The 16,573-nt window shown below is 36.4% G+C and overlaps 2 protein-coding genes across 4 annotated transcripts; one reads left to right on the top strand and one right to left on the bottom strand.

The window, feature by feature from the left end:
- The first annotated feature begins 9,350 nt into the window (after positions 1–9,350).
- Positions 9,351–10,410, top strand: LOC140878441 (protein BREAKING OF ASYMMETRY IN THE STOMATAL LINEAGE). The gene is made up of 4 exons (XM_073282043.1): positions 9,351–9,432; positions 9,574–9,884; positions 9,996–10,177; positions 10,317–10,410. The coding sequence occupies exons 1-4, from the start codon at positions 9,351–9,353 to the stop codon at positions 10,408–10,410; spliced, it is 669 nt and encodes a 222-aa protein (XP_073138144.1).
- A 538-nt stretch (positions 10,411–10,948) lies between these two features.
- Positions 10,949–14,409, bottom strand: LOC140882930 (protein MICROTUBULE BINDING PROTEIN 2C). 3 transcript variants are annotated; one of them, XM_073289195.1, is made up of 5 exons: positions 14,040–14,408; positions 13,850–13,933; positions 13,012–13,344; positions 11,781–11,995; positions 10,949–11,341 (listed from the first exon to the last, which is right to left on the bottom strand). In XM_073289195.1, the coding sequence occupies exons 1-5, from the start codon at positions 14,253–14,255 to the stop codon at positions 11,323–11,325; spliced, it is 867 nt and encodes a 288-aa protein (XP_073145296.1). In that variant the 5' UTR covers positions 14,256–14,408; the 3' UTR covers positions 10,949–11,322. The 3 variants fall into 3 exon arrangements, with proteins under 3 accessions (XP_073145296.1, XP_073145294.1, XP_073145295.1); XM_073289193.1 differs by having other exon boundaries at positions 10,951–11,341; positions 11,777–11,995; XM_073289194.1 differs by having other exon boundaries at positions 11,213–11,341; positions 11,773–11,995; positions 14,040–14,409.
- Between the last annotated feature and the right edge of the window lie 2,164 nt (positions 14,410–16,573).

Below are 16,573 nucleotides of genomic sequence, written 5' to 3'. Positions count from 1 at the left end.
AGGGAATCACTTCGTAGATTTCTGTGCTCGTCGATTCATTCAAATGTTGGGCCTTTCAATTTTATTTATATTTTGGATGATGACATTTGTTTTTCTTTTTCCAAAAAACAATAATAATAACAATTGAGAGGTGAAATTGTAGTTGTTATTAGTGTGAATAAATCCCCAAACCCAAACCTTTTTTTCTTCCAACTTTCTTTTTTAAAGATTCTTTCTTTGCACTCCTTAAGGACCACAAAACTTGATTATTTTAATATTTAATTCTTGTACTCAATATGGGTTGTTTTGTGCTTAGATTTGAAGGTTTTATACTTATATCTAAAGATCTATGTGCTTATATCTCATGTTTTAATGCTTATTTTGGAACAAAGAATTATGTGCAAAAATGGTATCAGAGCTTTAGGTTAAATATTCAGACTTAATATTATTCGTTAACTCATACTTTTCTTTGTTGAGGAGAAGATTTTTTACAAAAGATGACTTCAAACGAAGGTTTGAATCAAGAGGATTTTATTTATATGAAATCCTATAAACAAGTTAATCTGTTCACAATAGATTACTTACGACAGAAAGATGATTTCTAACTCTCAATTTTTAGAAATTACCCCAGATTCCTCTAAACTCTCCGGAGATCTTAGAGAAATTCAAAAGACGGTACAATATTACAGCAATCAGCTGTATGAAATACCTCGGCAGATTGAAGGAATCATTAAGAAACAAGAAGAAATTCTTATAACCCTAAAGGATCTTCAAACTAAAATCACAAATTTAGAACAAACTTCAGGTTCTAGAAAAGGAAATACAGGAGGAAAGTTACCACTCTCGTTTGGTACCGAACCGTTGTTACATCAGAAAGGTAAAACCAAAATGGTTCAAAAACCTTTAACTGATGATGAAATGATGATTAATCTTATAAAAGCAGTATAAAAAAAAACACTATCTGATGACTACTTTAGAGAGATTAAATCTCGAGGATCTACAAGATCTCGCGGATTTTTTTACGAATCTCAAAGTAGTAGATCTAAAAATGAACTCCCCTGAGGGTGAACAACCCATAGGGAATCCCCCAAGATATGCGGTTAAAACAGAAGAACCACATAGTGAGTTTCAGGTTGGAGAAAATTCACATCCAGCAGGAACCAGATCAAGAAGGAGTAAAATCCCACTCCATCAAACTCCTTACGGAAAAACTGTTTTAGATCCAATACATCCTTACGGGGTTATGTTAAACCTTGATGTTTTGGACTTCAAAAACAGAAAAGATCTTATAGATGATTGGACGTCAGCTATGAGAATTGCAGCAGGGACATTAGATCTCAATAAAGAAGGATTCATTAAATTTCTAGAAATGAGTCTAATAGGATCTGTCAAGATTGCTTGGGAGATGACTATGCCAGATACGAAGGAATCAATCTTAGCAGGAGAATCTCTCAGCGAAATTGGAGAAAGAATGACCACCCTATTTAAAGCACAATTCATAGGGGTAGACTATTTCAATAATCAAGATACAGAGAAAAAAAGAAGATACACTCAAGCTTTGTATAGCCTCGAGTTACATGATATCTGTTTAGTTGATGAATACATTATGTTATTCACTAAATACAGATGGAATTCAGGAGTCGAGGAAAATGTAGCTATTCAGCTATTTTTCGCAAAAATGCCAAGTTCCTGGAGAGAAATGCTGATTAAAGAATACGTTCCAGGTCATCTTGACACTTTGGCAAGACGCGCGTCCTTTTTGAAAGAAAAATTGGCAGAATGGTGCCATATGGCAGCATTACAGAAGGACTACAAGAAAATAAGGTGTATAAATAAACGTACACCTTTATGTTGTAAAGATATTGATCTTCCAACGATCATTGGAAACAGATCACAGGGATTTAAAAGGAAGAAATTCAGAAGTAATCCCTACAATAAAAGAATGAGAAGTTCTTGGAAACCAAGAATATTTTGGTCCAAACAAAAGGCCAGATCTTATAGGCCAGGAAGAAGAAGTGGACCTACAAGAACATCCCCAGTAACAAGCTCATCACAAAGCAGGGGAAGAACACCATCAAGAAAAACTTTCAGGAGAACCCATACAAGAGCAAGTGAAAGTTTCAAGGATTGCAACTGCTGGACATGTGGAGCAAGAGGACATATATCTACAAATTGTCCAGAAAACGAGAAAAAAGGAGTTAAACTTTTTGAAGCAACACCAGATATGGATAATGCGGTCTTCTTTCAAGATCTAGTCCAAGTATATCAATTTGAGGATATCCCCTCAGATGAAAGCATATACGAAGAAGAGATATTGTTTAGTCAAGAAGATTCTGAGGATGGATCAGAATCAGAATCAGAATAAAGAAGTGTTTCGGCATGAAACACATGAAAGTTTGGCTGGATTCTTTAGCCAAACCACGATATCTCATAATATGGTCCAAAGGATTATGAGAGAAAATCCAACGTTACAAAAGTACCAGAGATTTTTGGCAGGACAAGTAGAAAGAGTCTTAGGCAACCTAGGGCTTAGACAAAAAAGACATAATTTGATTTACAAAGTATCCAGAAGGGAAATGGCAATCCCCATGGAGTTAACAAGTAATCAAATAGAGATGCAGTTAATTCCTTTTGAAGAAATAAGAGAGGAATTGCAAAAGTTGAAAGGTGAGGTAGCAAGGACGATGTCTTGGATTCATATTGGAGCAATTCAAATAATGATCAAGACAACTTTTAAAGAAGGAATAGATTCACCCATAGATATCGTAGTATGCGATAAAAGAATGGGGAATATTCAAGATGCTGTCCTGGGTACTATCTCAGGAAATCTTTGTGCAGGAAAAATTGTAGGAGTTATCTATCCAAGAATAGCCTACAATTTAGCTGACAGGGACTTTAGTCGAGCCTTGACGTTGCATCAAAACTTCAAGGAAAAGAGACTAATGAAGGAAGGTAATAGACCATATTCTATTACATATCAAATTTCATATGCTCTTTCTAATACTCATCATTCTGAATTATTTATTAGAAATGAGTTCATTGAAATTCCAGAGATCTTTGGGAAAGTTGCTCATGCAATATACCCAGAAAGAATCGAGTTTCTTTTAATTCAGGAAACAGACATTCAAATCCAAGACAGACCGGTTCTATACAGAGACCTTAAAATAGAACCTCGAAGGTTATCTTTTCAAGGAAACCGAATGACAAGTAGGAGATGGGACAAATCTCCTATTCAAGAAATTCCACCAGAAGAAAAAGAGTTTTCTATAATAGGAAAACTTAGATCTCCAGAAGGATGGAAAGAAGTGAAAATAGTATTCGATATTACAAGTCATCGGAACCAGTTTCCTTGTAACTCGATTTACTATTTGGAACAACATGAAAAAAGAACTTACCAAGGATTAATAAATATTGGAGAATTGGAAGTTCAAATATGTGGAATTCCAGGAAAAGAAGTGGATCAGCTCATTCTTGGCCTAGAGTTTCTGGAGGACCATAAACCATGGAAACGCCTTGAAAAAGGAATAGAGTTCATGGCAAAAGAAAAGACTTGGAGGATTCAATAAGAATTCTACGAAATGGAAAACCAAGAGAATTGGATAAGGGACAATACCTTAATCAGATTCGAGAACTCTGTTTACAAACAGAGGAAGAAGCAGCTGTTGAAATTAGTAAGTCATGAACATGATTTACTAGATCGCATCGAAGAGGTAGAAAGGAGTAACCATACTCTACCTTCTGAAGCCTTAGGAAGACTAAAGGTGAATAGTCTTAATCGGATTACTGAGTTACAACACAGTCTGTTAAAAATGGCAGGGCCATTTAGTAATCCCTTTAAAAAATGACAAAAAGTCCTTTCTCCATATACATTCCGATAGGGATGTTGTATGAACAATATAAGGCTGAATACTTTGCAGCTTATATTGATTCGGGAGCAGAAATTTGTACAGCAAAAAGAGGAGTCTTCCCTGAAAAATGTGAAGAAGATTTGCCAAAAATTGCTGGACGAGATTTCTCTCGAAGAATTTTAATTCTTTGCAAAGGAATAAAACAAGCAGAGATCCTTATAGGAGGAGCAGGTCAGACACCTTGGTACAAGGTAAAGACACCACCAATCTATTTCCATGATACAGGAGCTGATATCCTGTTAGAAAATAACTTCTTACAAATGTTTAAGAAGTACACACAAGACAATGAGTCAAGAAGACTTATGTTCACTACAATTTGTGATCATAAAATTATCGTTCAAAGACTCAAAGTTGCTTTTTATCGACAATTGCCGATAATATTTCGCAGCCAGCGTGGTGATAAGGGACAACTTTTTCACCCAAAAATGAAAGATCCAAGAAGGTTTGGAGAAACCATGTTGAAAATAACAACATAACAAGAACTCCAAACAGAGGATATGTAGCTTCTCAAGGTAACTCTAAATCATAGAGATATAGAGTTAGAAAATAAGGTATCCCTTGAAGATGTCAAAAAGAGGCTCAAAGAAAGTTATAATGATCATCCTTTGGCATGGTGAGATAGAAATCAACTCAAAGCCAGTATTACTCTAAAAGAAGGCAAAGAGTATGAATTCGTCAGATATAAGCCTATCCCGATGAACATAACAGATCAAAGGGATATGAGAATGATTATCAAGGAACATTTGGACCTTGGTCTAATCAAAGAAGGAGTTTCACCATATAGTAGCCCAGGTTTTCTGGTCAGAAATCATGGTGAAATAAAAAGAGGGAAACCCAGGTTAGTCATTAACTACCAAGGTATTAATAAAATCCTGGAGTTTGACGGGTACTTCATACCTAGTAGAGAACATCTAATTAGCTGTGTACGAAATGCTAGAGTGTTCTCAAAATTTGATTGTAAGTCTGGATTCTACCAGATAAGAATGGAAGAAGGCAGTAAGAAATTCACAGCCTTCTCTACTCCACAAGGACACTATATTTGGGAAATTATGCCTATGAAATTGGCTAATGCACCCCAGATATTTCAAAGAAAGATGGATAACCTTTTTAAAGATTATTTCAACTTTATGTTTGTTTATATTGATGATATTCTTATAGCATCAAAAAATATAGACGAACACGTTAAACACTTAGAGATTTTTTCTAAAATTTGTAAACAAGAAGGACTGGTGTTATCTGAAAAGAAAGCAGTCATAGCAACAAGGAAAATTGAATTTCTCGGTATTGAGATTGATGAAACTGGAATAATTCTACAACCCCATATTGTGAAAAAGGTAAAGAATTTTTCAGATAAACTCAAAGATGTAAAACAACTCCAGAGTTTTCTTAGAGTAGTTAATTTTGCAGGGATGTTCATTAACAATCTAGCAATGTACAGAAAGGTGTTCAGTCCTTTATTAAAAAAGGATGCTAGGTTTATATGGACCGATGACCATACTAAAGGGGTAAACCAATTAAAGAGATATGTAAGAATCTCCCAAAAATGGTTATACCCGTAGATGAAGATGATCTGGTATTATTTACGGATGCCAGCGACGATTGGTGGGCGGCAATCCTTACCAAAATCACTCCAGATGGGGAAATACCATGCAGATACTGTAGCGGTATTTTTTCAGAATCTGAGGCCATTAGATGGCATATCAACGAGAAGGAATTTTATGCGGTTAAAAGGGCTTTTGAAAAATGGCCATTATTTTTACTTGCTAAAAAATTCACTCTGAAGGTTGATAACACCCAGGTAAAAGCTTTCCTAAAGAATAAGATTGAATCTAAACCTGAGAAAGCTAGGTTATTAAGATGACAAGCATTATGTCAAAATTATATTTTTGATATTGTTATTATTAAATCTCATGAAAATATTCTTCCAAATTTTTTAACAAGAGATGGAAGGCAGTGACGTGGATTCCATCCTGAAAATGCAGAGACATCTCAGGGAACAACTTGGGTTGCTTCAAAACGAGTTCAACCAGTTAGCCATTAATGCTGAAATGGCCGGCAGGTTACAACAAGCTGATCGGATCAAAGTATCTAATCGAATTACAGGATGTATGCAAGCTCAAACACAACTATGGGCTGTTATTCAAGGGCCAATTGTGAAGGCGATAGAGAAACCATTGGTTTCTCATAAACAAGATATACTAAAACCATTGGTTTTACAAGAACAAGAAATACAACCACCGGTTGTGAAACAAGATGTTGAGGAATCTAAAACTCAAGAAACAAGAGCTAATCTATCATCAGCCTTTGATGATCTGGATGAAGCAACAATTGATGAGGATAACTCATCAAGTCAACCCTCCGCCTCTGGGGTAAAAGAGGAAGAGATCAATCTTAGGCCCAACACTGACAAGGGAAAATCTAAGATTGATACTAATCCATCTATTATTTCTCCATTCCAGGTTTATCAACAGAAGTGGGAGAAATTGAATACAAGGAATGAAATCAACCCGAACACTTGCAGGGTTGATGTTGCAGGAATATATCCAAGAGTTTGGCTAAAAAACAATGTCAATCCTAAAGATGTAAAACTCTCGTATGAATTTGGGGCTTTGGCCTCAGTTTATACAACGTCACCAAGCTTTCTGGAGATATCACAGTTACCAAAATGGATTCAGGAAGCAGTCCAAGAAACATGGGCAAATAATGATCATTTGTCCAGAGGAGATGTGCTTGAGTTATATTTTTTCAGTGCAGCTCCAGAACCAACAGTGAAAGGATCACACGAACCCTTTCATTTTATCAAGCTGAGGAGACCTGATATAAACAGTCATAAATTTATCAAGGAGCCTAAAACTGAAGAAATATCCTTGGTGTCCACTTTCGGGAAAAATGAGATCTCAACCAGAAGGGCATGGGATATTTGGGTCTGTCTTACACAAAGTCAAGTTTCCATTCAAATTTTATCAGAATTCTGTAAACGGATCGTTCCTGTTGAACACAATGACAGGAAAAACTACAGCATTTGCGGAAGAACTCTTCGAAAAGAAGAGAAATCTTTTGTGGAACAACAAGCTGCCGGGGAGTAAAAAAACTCGCCGAAAATTTTGTAACATGGCTCATATTGGACGATGGTCAGAGAATATCTGCCCAGAATGCCCAAATCAGAAGGAGCCAGAATTTGGAAAAACCTTTAGACCCCGAACGGATCGAAAGGATTTTTCCGAGACAAGCAAAGGTGGACAAGGACCATCAAAGATGCGTTTTCACAGGGGTCTACTTCAAAAGCAAAAGATGCCCCGACAACAATAAAGCAGGCATGTGAGGAAAATAAAGCCAAAAGAAAGTGGCAGGCATGTGATTCCTCCACTAGTAAAAGATGCCATCAATAATGGCATAAAAAAAATTCAAGACAGCTTCCTCCTCCACTAGTAAAAGATGTCATCAATAATGACATAAAGAAATACAAGACAGCTGTAAGATTCCCTGAAGTTTCTCGGTGAAACGAGTGGAACTACAGCTATAAATACAAGCATTTGAGGAAGCTGAAGACATCGATCATTCCCTTCAGTTTTTTTACGAATAAAATTGTTGTAATATTTCTCTTTCTATTGTAATAAGTTTTCGTTTATGTATTTCAAGAACGAGTCTACTATGAGTAGCTAAACAAGTTGTCTTCTCCTCTTCAAAGGAGTTGATTTATGTAATAATATTATGTCTGAATAATTTTTTTAAAGTCTCTTGTTCTTTCATGTTCATATTTTATAATTAAATTTATATACCATACGCCTTAAGGTAGAAAACGAATTAAGGCTGTGCTGGGTGTCGTTGAAGGAGCTTGTGCAGAAACCATCTGTTGCGACTGCGTGGTTGGAGTGTGAGGAGCACTTCGTAAAACTCGGCAGGTATGACCCGACGACATTATGGTCAAATAGATATTTAAATTTGATTCACTTTATGGAAGCATGTTGGACCCTAATCTAAAGTATATAGGCTGGAAACCTTGCGCAACCAATAGTTCTTCACGACATGAACTGGTTCGATAGGTAAAACAACGCCAAAGTATAAAAGATTAGTTAAATACTTGTTTAATCAAAATTGGGGACCACTAGGGAGTGCAAATTAAAAAATTTGAATGTAGAAAGTTAGGAGAAATTTATGTTTAAGTTTAGGGATTTTAAAATAATTATCCCTTGTTATTACATAGAAAATTTTTATTTTAAATTTGTGATGATATCGTCGGATTGATTATAACTCGTCTGACAATCGAACAAGACGTTAGATCATGAGATTTTGTCTTCAATTTGAAATTTTATTGTTAGATGTAGTATAATTCATTGATAAATATTTTGTGTTTGATTTATTTATTGATTGATTAATTATAATTGTATTCAACACCGTATTCTTCTCCGTTGTTAATTTGCTAGTTGCAAACTAATTTTGGTTTGCTAACAATTAATATAGTGTTTTTTTTAAAGGAACAACTAATATAGTTAATACCAACATATATATTAAATTCTTCAAGTCAGTTGTATGCAATTGAAAGAAACAATTGTGAGACAAGTTTTTAGCATGAAAAATTATGTGATGTGCTCGTTTTTTTATGAAAAAAAACGACAAAAATAATTTAGAGACTTTTTGGGACATGTGTAAAATATTTGTAAGAATTACAAACATATATTCTTTAAATTTTATGAATATAGACATATTTCTTATATTTTAGCTTTTTTCATCAAATCACTAGTCTTATAATTTTTTTTCAGAAATTTTCAAAAATTACACCAAAAATATTTTTCCACTATCTGGTTAATTTTTACCATCTTCTAAAAATTTATCGAGTTTATGGTATGATCCCTTTATTTATCCGAATTTTTTTTTTTAAAAAAAAAATCTCAAATCCAGTGCACCTGGACCTATTTTTAACAAGTTAATTCCTTTTCTGCAAAACTTTTCTAATAACTATATATGTTTTTAGGCTATTTAACATTTTTCCCTATCATATCAAATCAAACACAAAACAATGAAAACATGCTACCAAATCAAAACTCTTTATATAAAAAAAAAAATGAAACGGGATGGAACTCTCAAATCTCTCTTATTGTTAACACGGATTCAAACTCTCAAATCTCTCTTATCGAGTGATGTTTATGTGCGATACCCCAACACTTTTGATCGTTAATAAATCTTTTTTTAAAATATATATTCTAATTTGGTTGGGAAATCAAAATAGTGAAGCCAACGTTCTCATGGATACTTACCTTTTAAATCTCCACATTTTACTCACATCCCATGTTTACAGAATCATAACCGACTCCGGCCATATATCCTCCACACTAACTCCCTTTCAATGCCCAAATTTCATCTCATTTCAAATTCAAATTTTAGAAACAAAAATCTCATTACTTCCCTCTTCATAATAATTAACACACACAAAAGCAAAGCAACAAACTACGTACAAGGATCATCATGAGCTCACCTTGTACAAGGCTCGTTCGATGTCGAGTAAAAGATCTGGCCTCATGCTTTTACGCTTGCAGATTTCCCTTGGGTAAGATTTTCCCAATTCAAAATCATCAAATTTAATATTTCCCGTGTCGTACGTTTGTTAGTTCTTGATCCTAGTTCAAAGATGGGAGTACACTTTTTGCAAGAAACTCATATCATGTGTTAAAATGTATTTACTATTTAGACGAAGAATCATCTGATGCCATCAGTAGCTCGTTCCCTCCAATGCAAAACGCGAGTTCGAGTAAAATCTCGGTGGCAAACAAAATATGCAATGAAGAAGAGAAAGGGGAGACATCTGCTCAAAGTTGGAAACTGAATAATAGTACTAATCATGAGAGTGAATCAGTGGAAGAGGGAAGCAGAGATTCGAAATGGCCTCGGTTTTCGGAAGAAGATTACATAGTTTTTTGCTTTAGAGAAGATGGAGCTATTCATATGATCAATGAAAACAAGCCATCAAAAACATATGATCATCATGACAATAGCAAAAAAGTTAGTTCCTCTCACACATATATATATAGATAGATCGTGCAACTCGGAGAATTATATGCTTCCAAAATGATTAATGGCGGATTTGATATATATTTTGATCATTTCATGTAGGGTCATGAGAAAGAATGGAGCAACAATGAGATGATGGAAAGTCATGAGTGGACAGAAGATGAAATCAAAGAGATGGAGTCTGCTACCAATATTGGGGCCATTAAGGCATGCGAAGAAGACTCTTTCGAGTCTTGTAACTCTAATCAATCTGATACTAGCACAAACTCCTTCTCCTTCCCAAAGTAAATCTCATATAATAATATTTATTATCAGCAAATTAATTTCTTGTAGTGAAGAATTTAACAAGTGTGGCCATATGCGCATGCATGCACTATATATAAAACTTTTGCTAAATTTGGTTTGATTATACATTGCATGCAGATTGGGTGTCGAATGGATAGGGAGTCCGGTTCACATGCCCAAATCGGAAAAACACAAGGCCACGAGTTTGCTTCTTCACTGCTGCAGATTCTAGCTAAACGCCATCGAGCAGCACCCCCGATTGATCGCGTCGTTTCGACAAATGATGAGATATATAATAAACTAGCTAGTTAGCTAGCTAGCCTTCATGTTATACGTAATATGTGGGCCGTTTGGTGTTCATTATAATGTGTTTTGATGTGCTAGCTACAATGTAATGCAACTAGCTCGTTTCATCTTAATTACTTTGTTCTTGATTTTGTTTGTAAATCTTTGTGTTGCATGGAATGGCTTAAACGTTTATCATGCTTAGAGTTCAGATCGAGAGCATGACAATTTTTTGGGTTCAGGTTGACTCTCAATGCGAACGTTTCATAAAAATGTGAATGTGACATATATATAAGTGTGTTTGTTTAAGAGTTTTTGACAATATTTAAAACTTGATTTTTTTATAAGTGTGTTTGTTTACGAGTTAAACATTTCATTAACTTTATACGCACATATAAAATAGACTTGTAAATTTAATGGCATATCAATGCTATAAATAATTTTGAAATTCAATTAAATACTCGTCATTCATTCAAGGAAATGCGGCACTAAATTAGAACAGGTAATTTATGTCAACCGGCAAATCAGACATAAGTTACTAATAATAAAACCCCATCTCGAAATGCAAAAATAACCATCCCAGCTCAGTACCACCAGATTAATTTAAGACATTACATATATTGGACTATATTACAATCATTCCAACAGCTAAAATACACAAGTTAACAACATATGCATCTGACGAATTTGGACACATGGAGTTGGTCGTTGTCCAATATTCATGTTCATTTGAGAACAACCGAATGCAGATGAAATCTAGCTTTGGCGGCAGCAGCAATAGATTCATTGTCTTGCTTTTCTTTTGCTTCCGCCACTGCAGCGATGTAAGCTTCCCTTGCCGCTTCCAATTCCTGCATCTCTATCTCATTAAAGGATTCCTGCCCATTTTGACGAAACGAGAAGTAAATAGTCGTCCATACATAAACCAAGGCATGAAAAGTTCGTATGATCTACATTTCCACATTTACCTATACTTTCATGTCAAATCTTTAAATGCAAATATCAACTCACTTAAGTCATACATCAAGCTTATTTATAGCAATATACACTGTTACGAATCATCAATCTGCTATCCCCCTACCCTACACAACCTTACAGTATTTTAAAATAAAATAAAGTACGAAATGGAAAAGGATCTGAACAATAATAAAAGGAGTGGACAGTAAAAGCATAAAACTTGTGCATATATAATGCACTTGTGCAGGCAACTTTTTTTACTTGGAACATGGAACATATTTTCTAAAACACGAAGTGTAAATGGAAGAGAAGGGTGGTCAAAAGAAGAATAGCGCTTATGTGCATAAATAACCTACTGACTCATGATCCTCTTCAAGAGGGTATGAGACAAAATCATAGTCTCCATCAGAAAGAGTCAAATCGGTCCTTGCCAAGCCTTCGATTAATGACATGAAACATGAAATTTCTCCTTCTACATTTGTTAGGTCTCCTTGAAGCTTCTCTACTTTTTTGTTGGAAGTCATTGCCTCCCACTGTAGTTTTTCCACAGCAGCTTGTTTGTCTGCTAGCTTAATCTGTAACAATATATATCCCGCAAGAACAGAGATAGACGATGAAATAAATATCACATTTCAGTGTAACTATAGTAAGACAAAAAAAAAAAGCATTACTTCAGTAATCAAATTTTCAGGCACGAGGCAGACATATAGTAGTTTCTTATTTAATAATAAGTTTCAGACGCAACATGACCACTTTTATAATGAAAAATGGAGAAGCACGAGAGAATAAAGTGTTGAATCACTATACCTACTCCCAGATGGTTAAGTTTAGCATGTATAACACAAGAACATCTTGTATATCACCACCTCCACAGTTGGCCACCTCCACTCAAGTATTGTGTAATGGCATTGTTCCACTTGATATGTTTCTCTTAACCTCAGTAAAGTCCAATGCAATATTCGCACATGGACATCTATCCTCTATTAACAGGAACCAACCAAGAAACAAATCCAGACTAAAAGGATTGATGGTTTGGTGCGGCTCACCTTAAATGTTAAGTTTTGTGTAAGGTCTTAAATCTTGGGAGACGGTTATGATTCATCACCAAAGGGGGTGCTGGTAGGGATGAATAACAAATATAATTACAATCAAAAAGACATTAAGCTGCTTGTTTTAAAATTGTTATCGACACATTGTTGACATGATATATTGTGACAGTTGTTGCTGGGAAATAGTGAAAAAAGGCGAGAGACTAATGGAATCATTTTTCGGATGTCTTATAAATACTGTCTAAGAAACAAATAAAATAAAATCTCGATTTTACATGCTCCGGTTATGTCTATGCCAAATTTGGCCAACAATTACTCATGCCTGGGAGTTAAGTTGAATGGGGAGTGGATGGAAATGCAAATGGAAGTGTTCCAAGCAAAGAAGTGAGAAATCAGCACATAATCTAGCTGATCAAGGTAACATCTAGAGAAAGATATGTTTTTGGATAACCGCTTTTTGATAAGAGTAGGTAGATTCAGCAAAGGACAAAATAATAAACCTAGTTCCAGTAGAAAATTTCAGATTTTGAGGACATTCATACCTTCGCATCAGAGAGCTGTAATTGTGAGGACTTAATCAACGAGTCCTTTTCTGTAACCTCATTTTTTAGCTCAGCGAACTTCGAGTGCATTGAAGTCATCTCATTCTCCAAAAGCTCCGCTGATTTCAGAAGTTCATCCTTTTCTGATAATTGCCTTTTCAGATCCTCCACTTGGTCCCGTAATGCCACCAGTTCTTCTCTATCCTTTTCAGATAGTAATGACCTCGAGGAAAAAGTTGAGAAATTGTCATTGCAGCCATCTTGGTTATTGGCTGTATTTTTGTTTGGCTCCTCCCTTTGCTTTTTAGTTTGAAGAGCACTCCTTCCCGTTGTCTGCGGCAAATATAATCAACAGCATGAATTGCAATCCATAAAATTTATTATTGAATGCTGCAATGGCTAAAATAGACATACACCATCCCATATTTTTATTATTTGTGATTGAATGTTGATTTTCTTTCATGATGCTCATATAAATGTCTGATTTGGCCCCTCTCCTCCCTCTATTCGAATACCCCCTTTTGTATTTCGCTGCAATAAAATTTTGGATTTTTGTTTGTATTCTTTATACTTTCGAAGGATTCTGGCAAGGTCTAGCTTCTGAACCTGTTAATTATTTGAGTTTGTGATGCATGAGTTAGGACCAAAACGAAGTAGATTGTGGGTGTTTTCGGATTGATGTACTTGACAGCAAAGTTGTAATATTTTGAATATCTCGTGCACATTTAGAATGTCCATTATAAAGGATCCCAAACCCTCTACGCATTGGAGTCATTTGACATACAAATCTCAAACAGATTGCCTTCCATAAACCATAAAAAATGAACAAAAAAGTTACCTTCTTGTAAAGGGATTCTCTAGACGGCGTTTTGGTATAGATCATTGAACCCTTTCTCGTAAACGAAGAACTCGCTTTCCGGTCCTAGCGTTTCAATGTCAAACAGAAGAAATACAGTAAACACATCTCTCCAAATTTTTCAAAAAACAAAATAAAAATGGAACGAACTGAAACGCAGCGGTTATCTTACAATTAGAGACTGGACGAGAGGAACAATCTCCACAAGATCGTTAAAAAGAACACGGTCCACATTCCCGGTGGCGGAGGCGGTGGCGGCTGCGGCGGACAGAGAGGAGAAGGTGCGACTGAGTGAGGATTCGTCCTCGCCTGATAGCCATGACTCCGAACCGAACCCGGCGGTGTCTTGCAAGTCTACCAAATGCTGCTGCTGCTGAGGTTTATACATGTTTGCTTTTCAACAAGAACTCAGTGAAGTGAAATGGGAATCGATTATTGGATTCAAAAGTAGATCTGAAATCGATTATGGATTTCTTCCAATTTCCCGAAATTAATTTGAAAATTGTTTTGAAGAGTATGATTTTCATTTCACTATCGGCAGTAGCCATATATAAAATAAATTTCCATTTGTTATTTAAATTTTGAACCGGTCGCCAGCCCACGGGCCACGTCTGTAGTTTGATAGAAAGAATATACTGTCAATTGGCTATTCGGTATATATATATATATATTTTTTTTGATTTTCTCGAACACTTGATTCAACGGTAAAAATGTGTTATATTTCACCAGGATCAATATATATAACCGCGTTATATGAAAAAAAAATGCTTTGACCAATTAAGTATGCATGATAAGTTAAATTAAACAAATAATCAAATTGACGGCATTAACATAACATAATTTAAATGGTTATACAATCACCATCAAAACAATAATAATATTTATTGTTATACAATCATATCGAAATATGTTAAAAACCGCACGTGAATAACTCAATTAATCTCATCTCGATAATCAGTGGCCTCGCCTAGCCATTGCCCTACCGTCTAGCATGTCCAACTACCGGTCTTGTAGAATGGAGGAGCCAATAATAAAAACAAGGACGTGGACCACAAATTGTCATTGTACGTAAAACATGAGTATACAAATCTATAATGCATGAAACATGTATGTTTTGGTAATCAGATATCAAATCTAAAATCTTAGTCTTAGTCTAAAGGCACTTAAGTGTGCGCATGTTGTTCTGTAGATCCTATTGGTGCCTCACACACTGTCTATGATCTTGGGCGTAATGTTTCGGACACTGTACATCTGCACCGTAGATAGTTGATGTCACACGGTACCCCGGTTGTCCAAGAAAAAGAAGTGAGCAATCCTGTTCAATACGACTATATTGAAGGATAACAAACATAACATGTTATGCAATGCAACATGATATCCCGAGAAGTCAGGGGTATCAGGGCAAAGAAGAAGCAAAAGCATCAGGGATGCTAGTCAGGGCAGCGAACAGGGTTCTAGCCCGATTATTTTTAGGGAGGAGTGGAGATATCCCGGGAAGTCAGGGGTATCAGGGCTAAGGAGAAGCAGAAGCAGAAGCATCAGGGATGCTAGTCAGGGCAGCGAACAGGGTTCTAGCCCGACTATTTTTAGGGAGGAGTTGTGATATCCCGGGAAGTCAGGGGTATAAGGGCTAAGAAGAAGCAGAAGCATCAGGGATGCTAGTCAGGACAGCGAACAGAGTTCTAGCCCGACTATTTTTAGGGAGGAGTTGTGATATCCCGGGAAGTCAGGGGTATCAGGGCTAAGGAAAAGCAGAAGCATCAGGGATGCTAGTCAGGGCAGTGAACAGAGCTATACCGAGTCAGGGACGTTAGGGATGTATAAAGGCAGACCTCGAGCTCCAGGATCCCGGGAGGACCAGGTCTTCATGACTTAGACAAAGCCCATTTCTCCAGGGCATGATCCCCACGATTGCCATAATCCCGAGCCTTCCGGCTTCATCATGTGTGACAGGTAAACGTGGGCAACTCTTGCACCCACGACCCAGATCGTGGCCACTACCCTGGAAATGCTAAGTGACTCTCTCACTCCAAGGCTTATAAATTTCTTGCCTCAGGTGTTTGTAGAGGTATGTTCATCAAAAATTCCAAAGCACTATATTCATTTTTCCTGAAGCCCACTCTATTTCTGAGTCTGACTTAAGCATCGGAGTGGCTCCGCCGAAAAACCTTCTGGCGTCCCACTAATGTGCTTTCATTTCTTTCCCTTGTGTACAGATCATCTCGATCAAGGAGGGACAAACCACACTTCATCTCTACTAGCCCGGTCAGCTCGTCAAGCCCACTATACTATCCTTGATAGCCCGGGCATTCGTTTTTATCAAACATCATCATTGGCGCCGTCTGTGGGAAACTTGTTCTATAAGACGTAGATATGGTTTTTCATGAACAAACATCACCAGATGGCCTCCAGCAGGGCCGGAACATTATTATTCCTATGGATCAACTCGAATCATATGTTCAGAATATGATACAGAAGTCGTTAGCTGCTACAAAGCAACCACAATCAAAGGAAAAAACAATGGAGAAATAGGGGAATTGGGGTAATCCGCACCCTAATGCCTGATTCAAAGAAGGAGAATTTGTGTTGAAGAAGGTTAATCCAGCAGGGGAAGTAGGGAAGTTAGATGCCCGATGGGAGGGGCCATACAAGCTTATCAGAAGGGTCGGTGCTAATACTTGGTACCTACAAGATAGTCAGGGACGC

Source organism: Henckelia pumila, chromosome 2 (assembly GCF_033568475.1).
Source record: "Henckelia pumila isolate YLH828 chromosome 2, ASM3356847v2, whole genome shotgun sequence".
Taxonomy (NCBI): domain Eukaryota; kingdom Viridiplantae; phylum Streptophyta; class Magnoliopsida; order Lamiales; family Gesneriaceae; genus Henckelia; species Henckelia pumila.
This window is presented reverse-complemented; position numbering and strand designations above follow the sequence as displayed.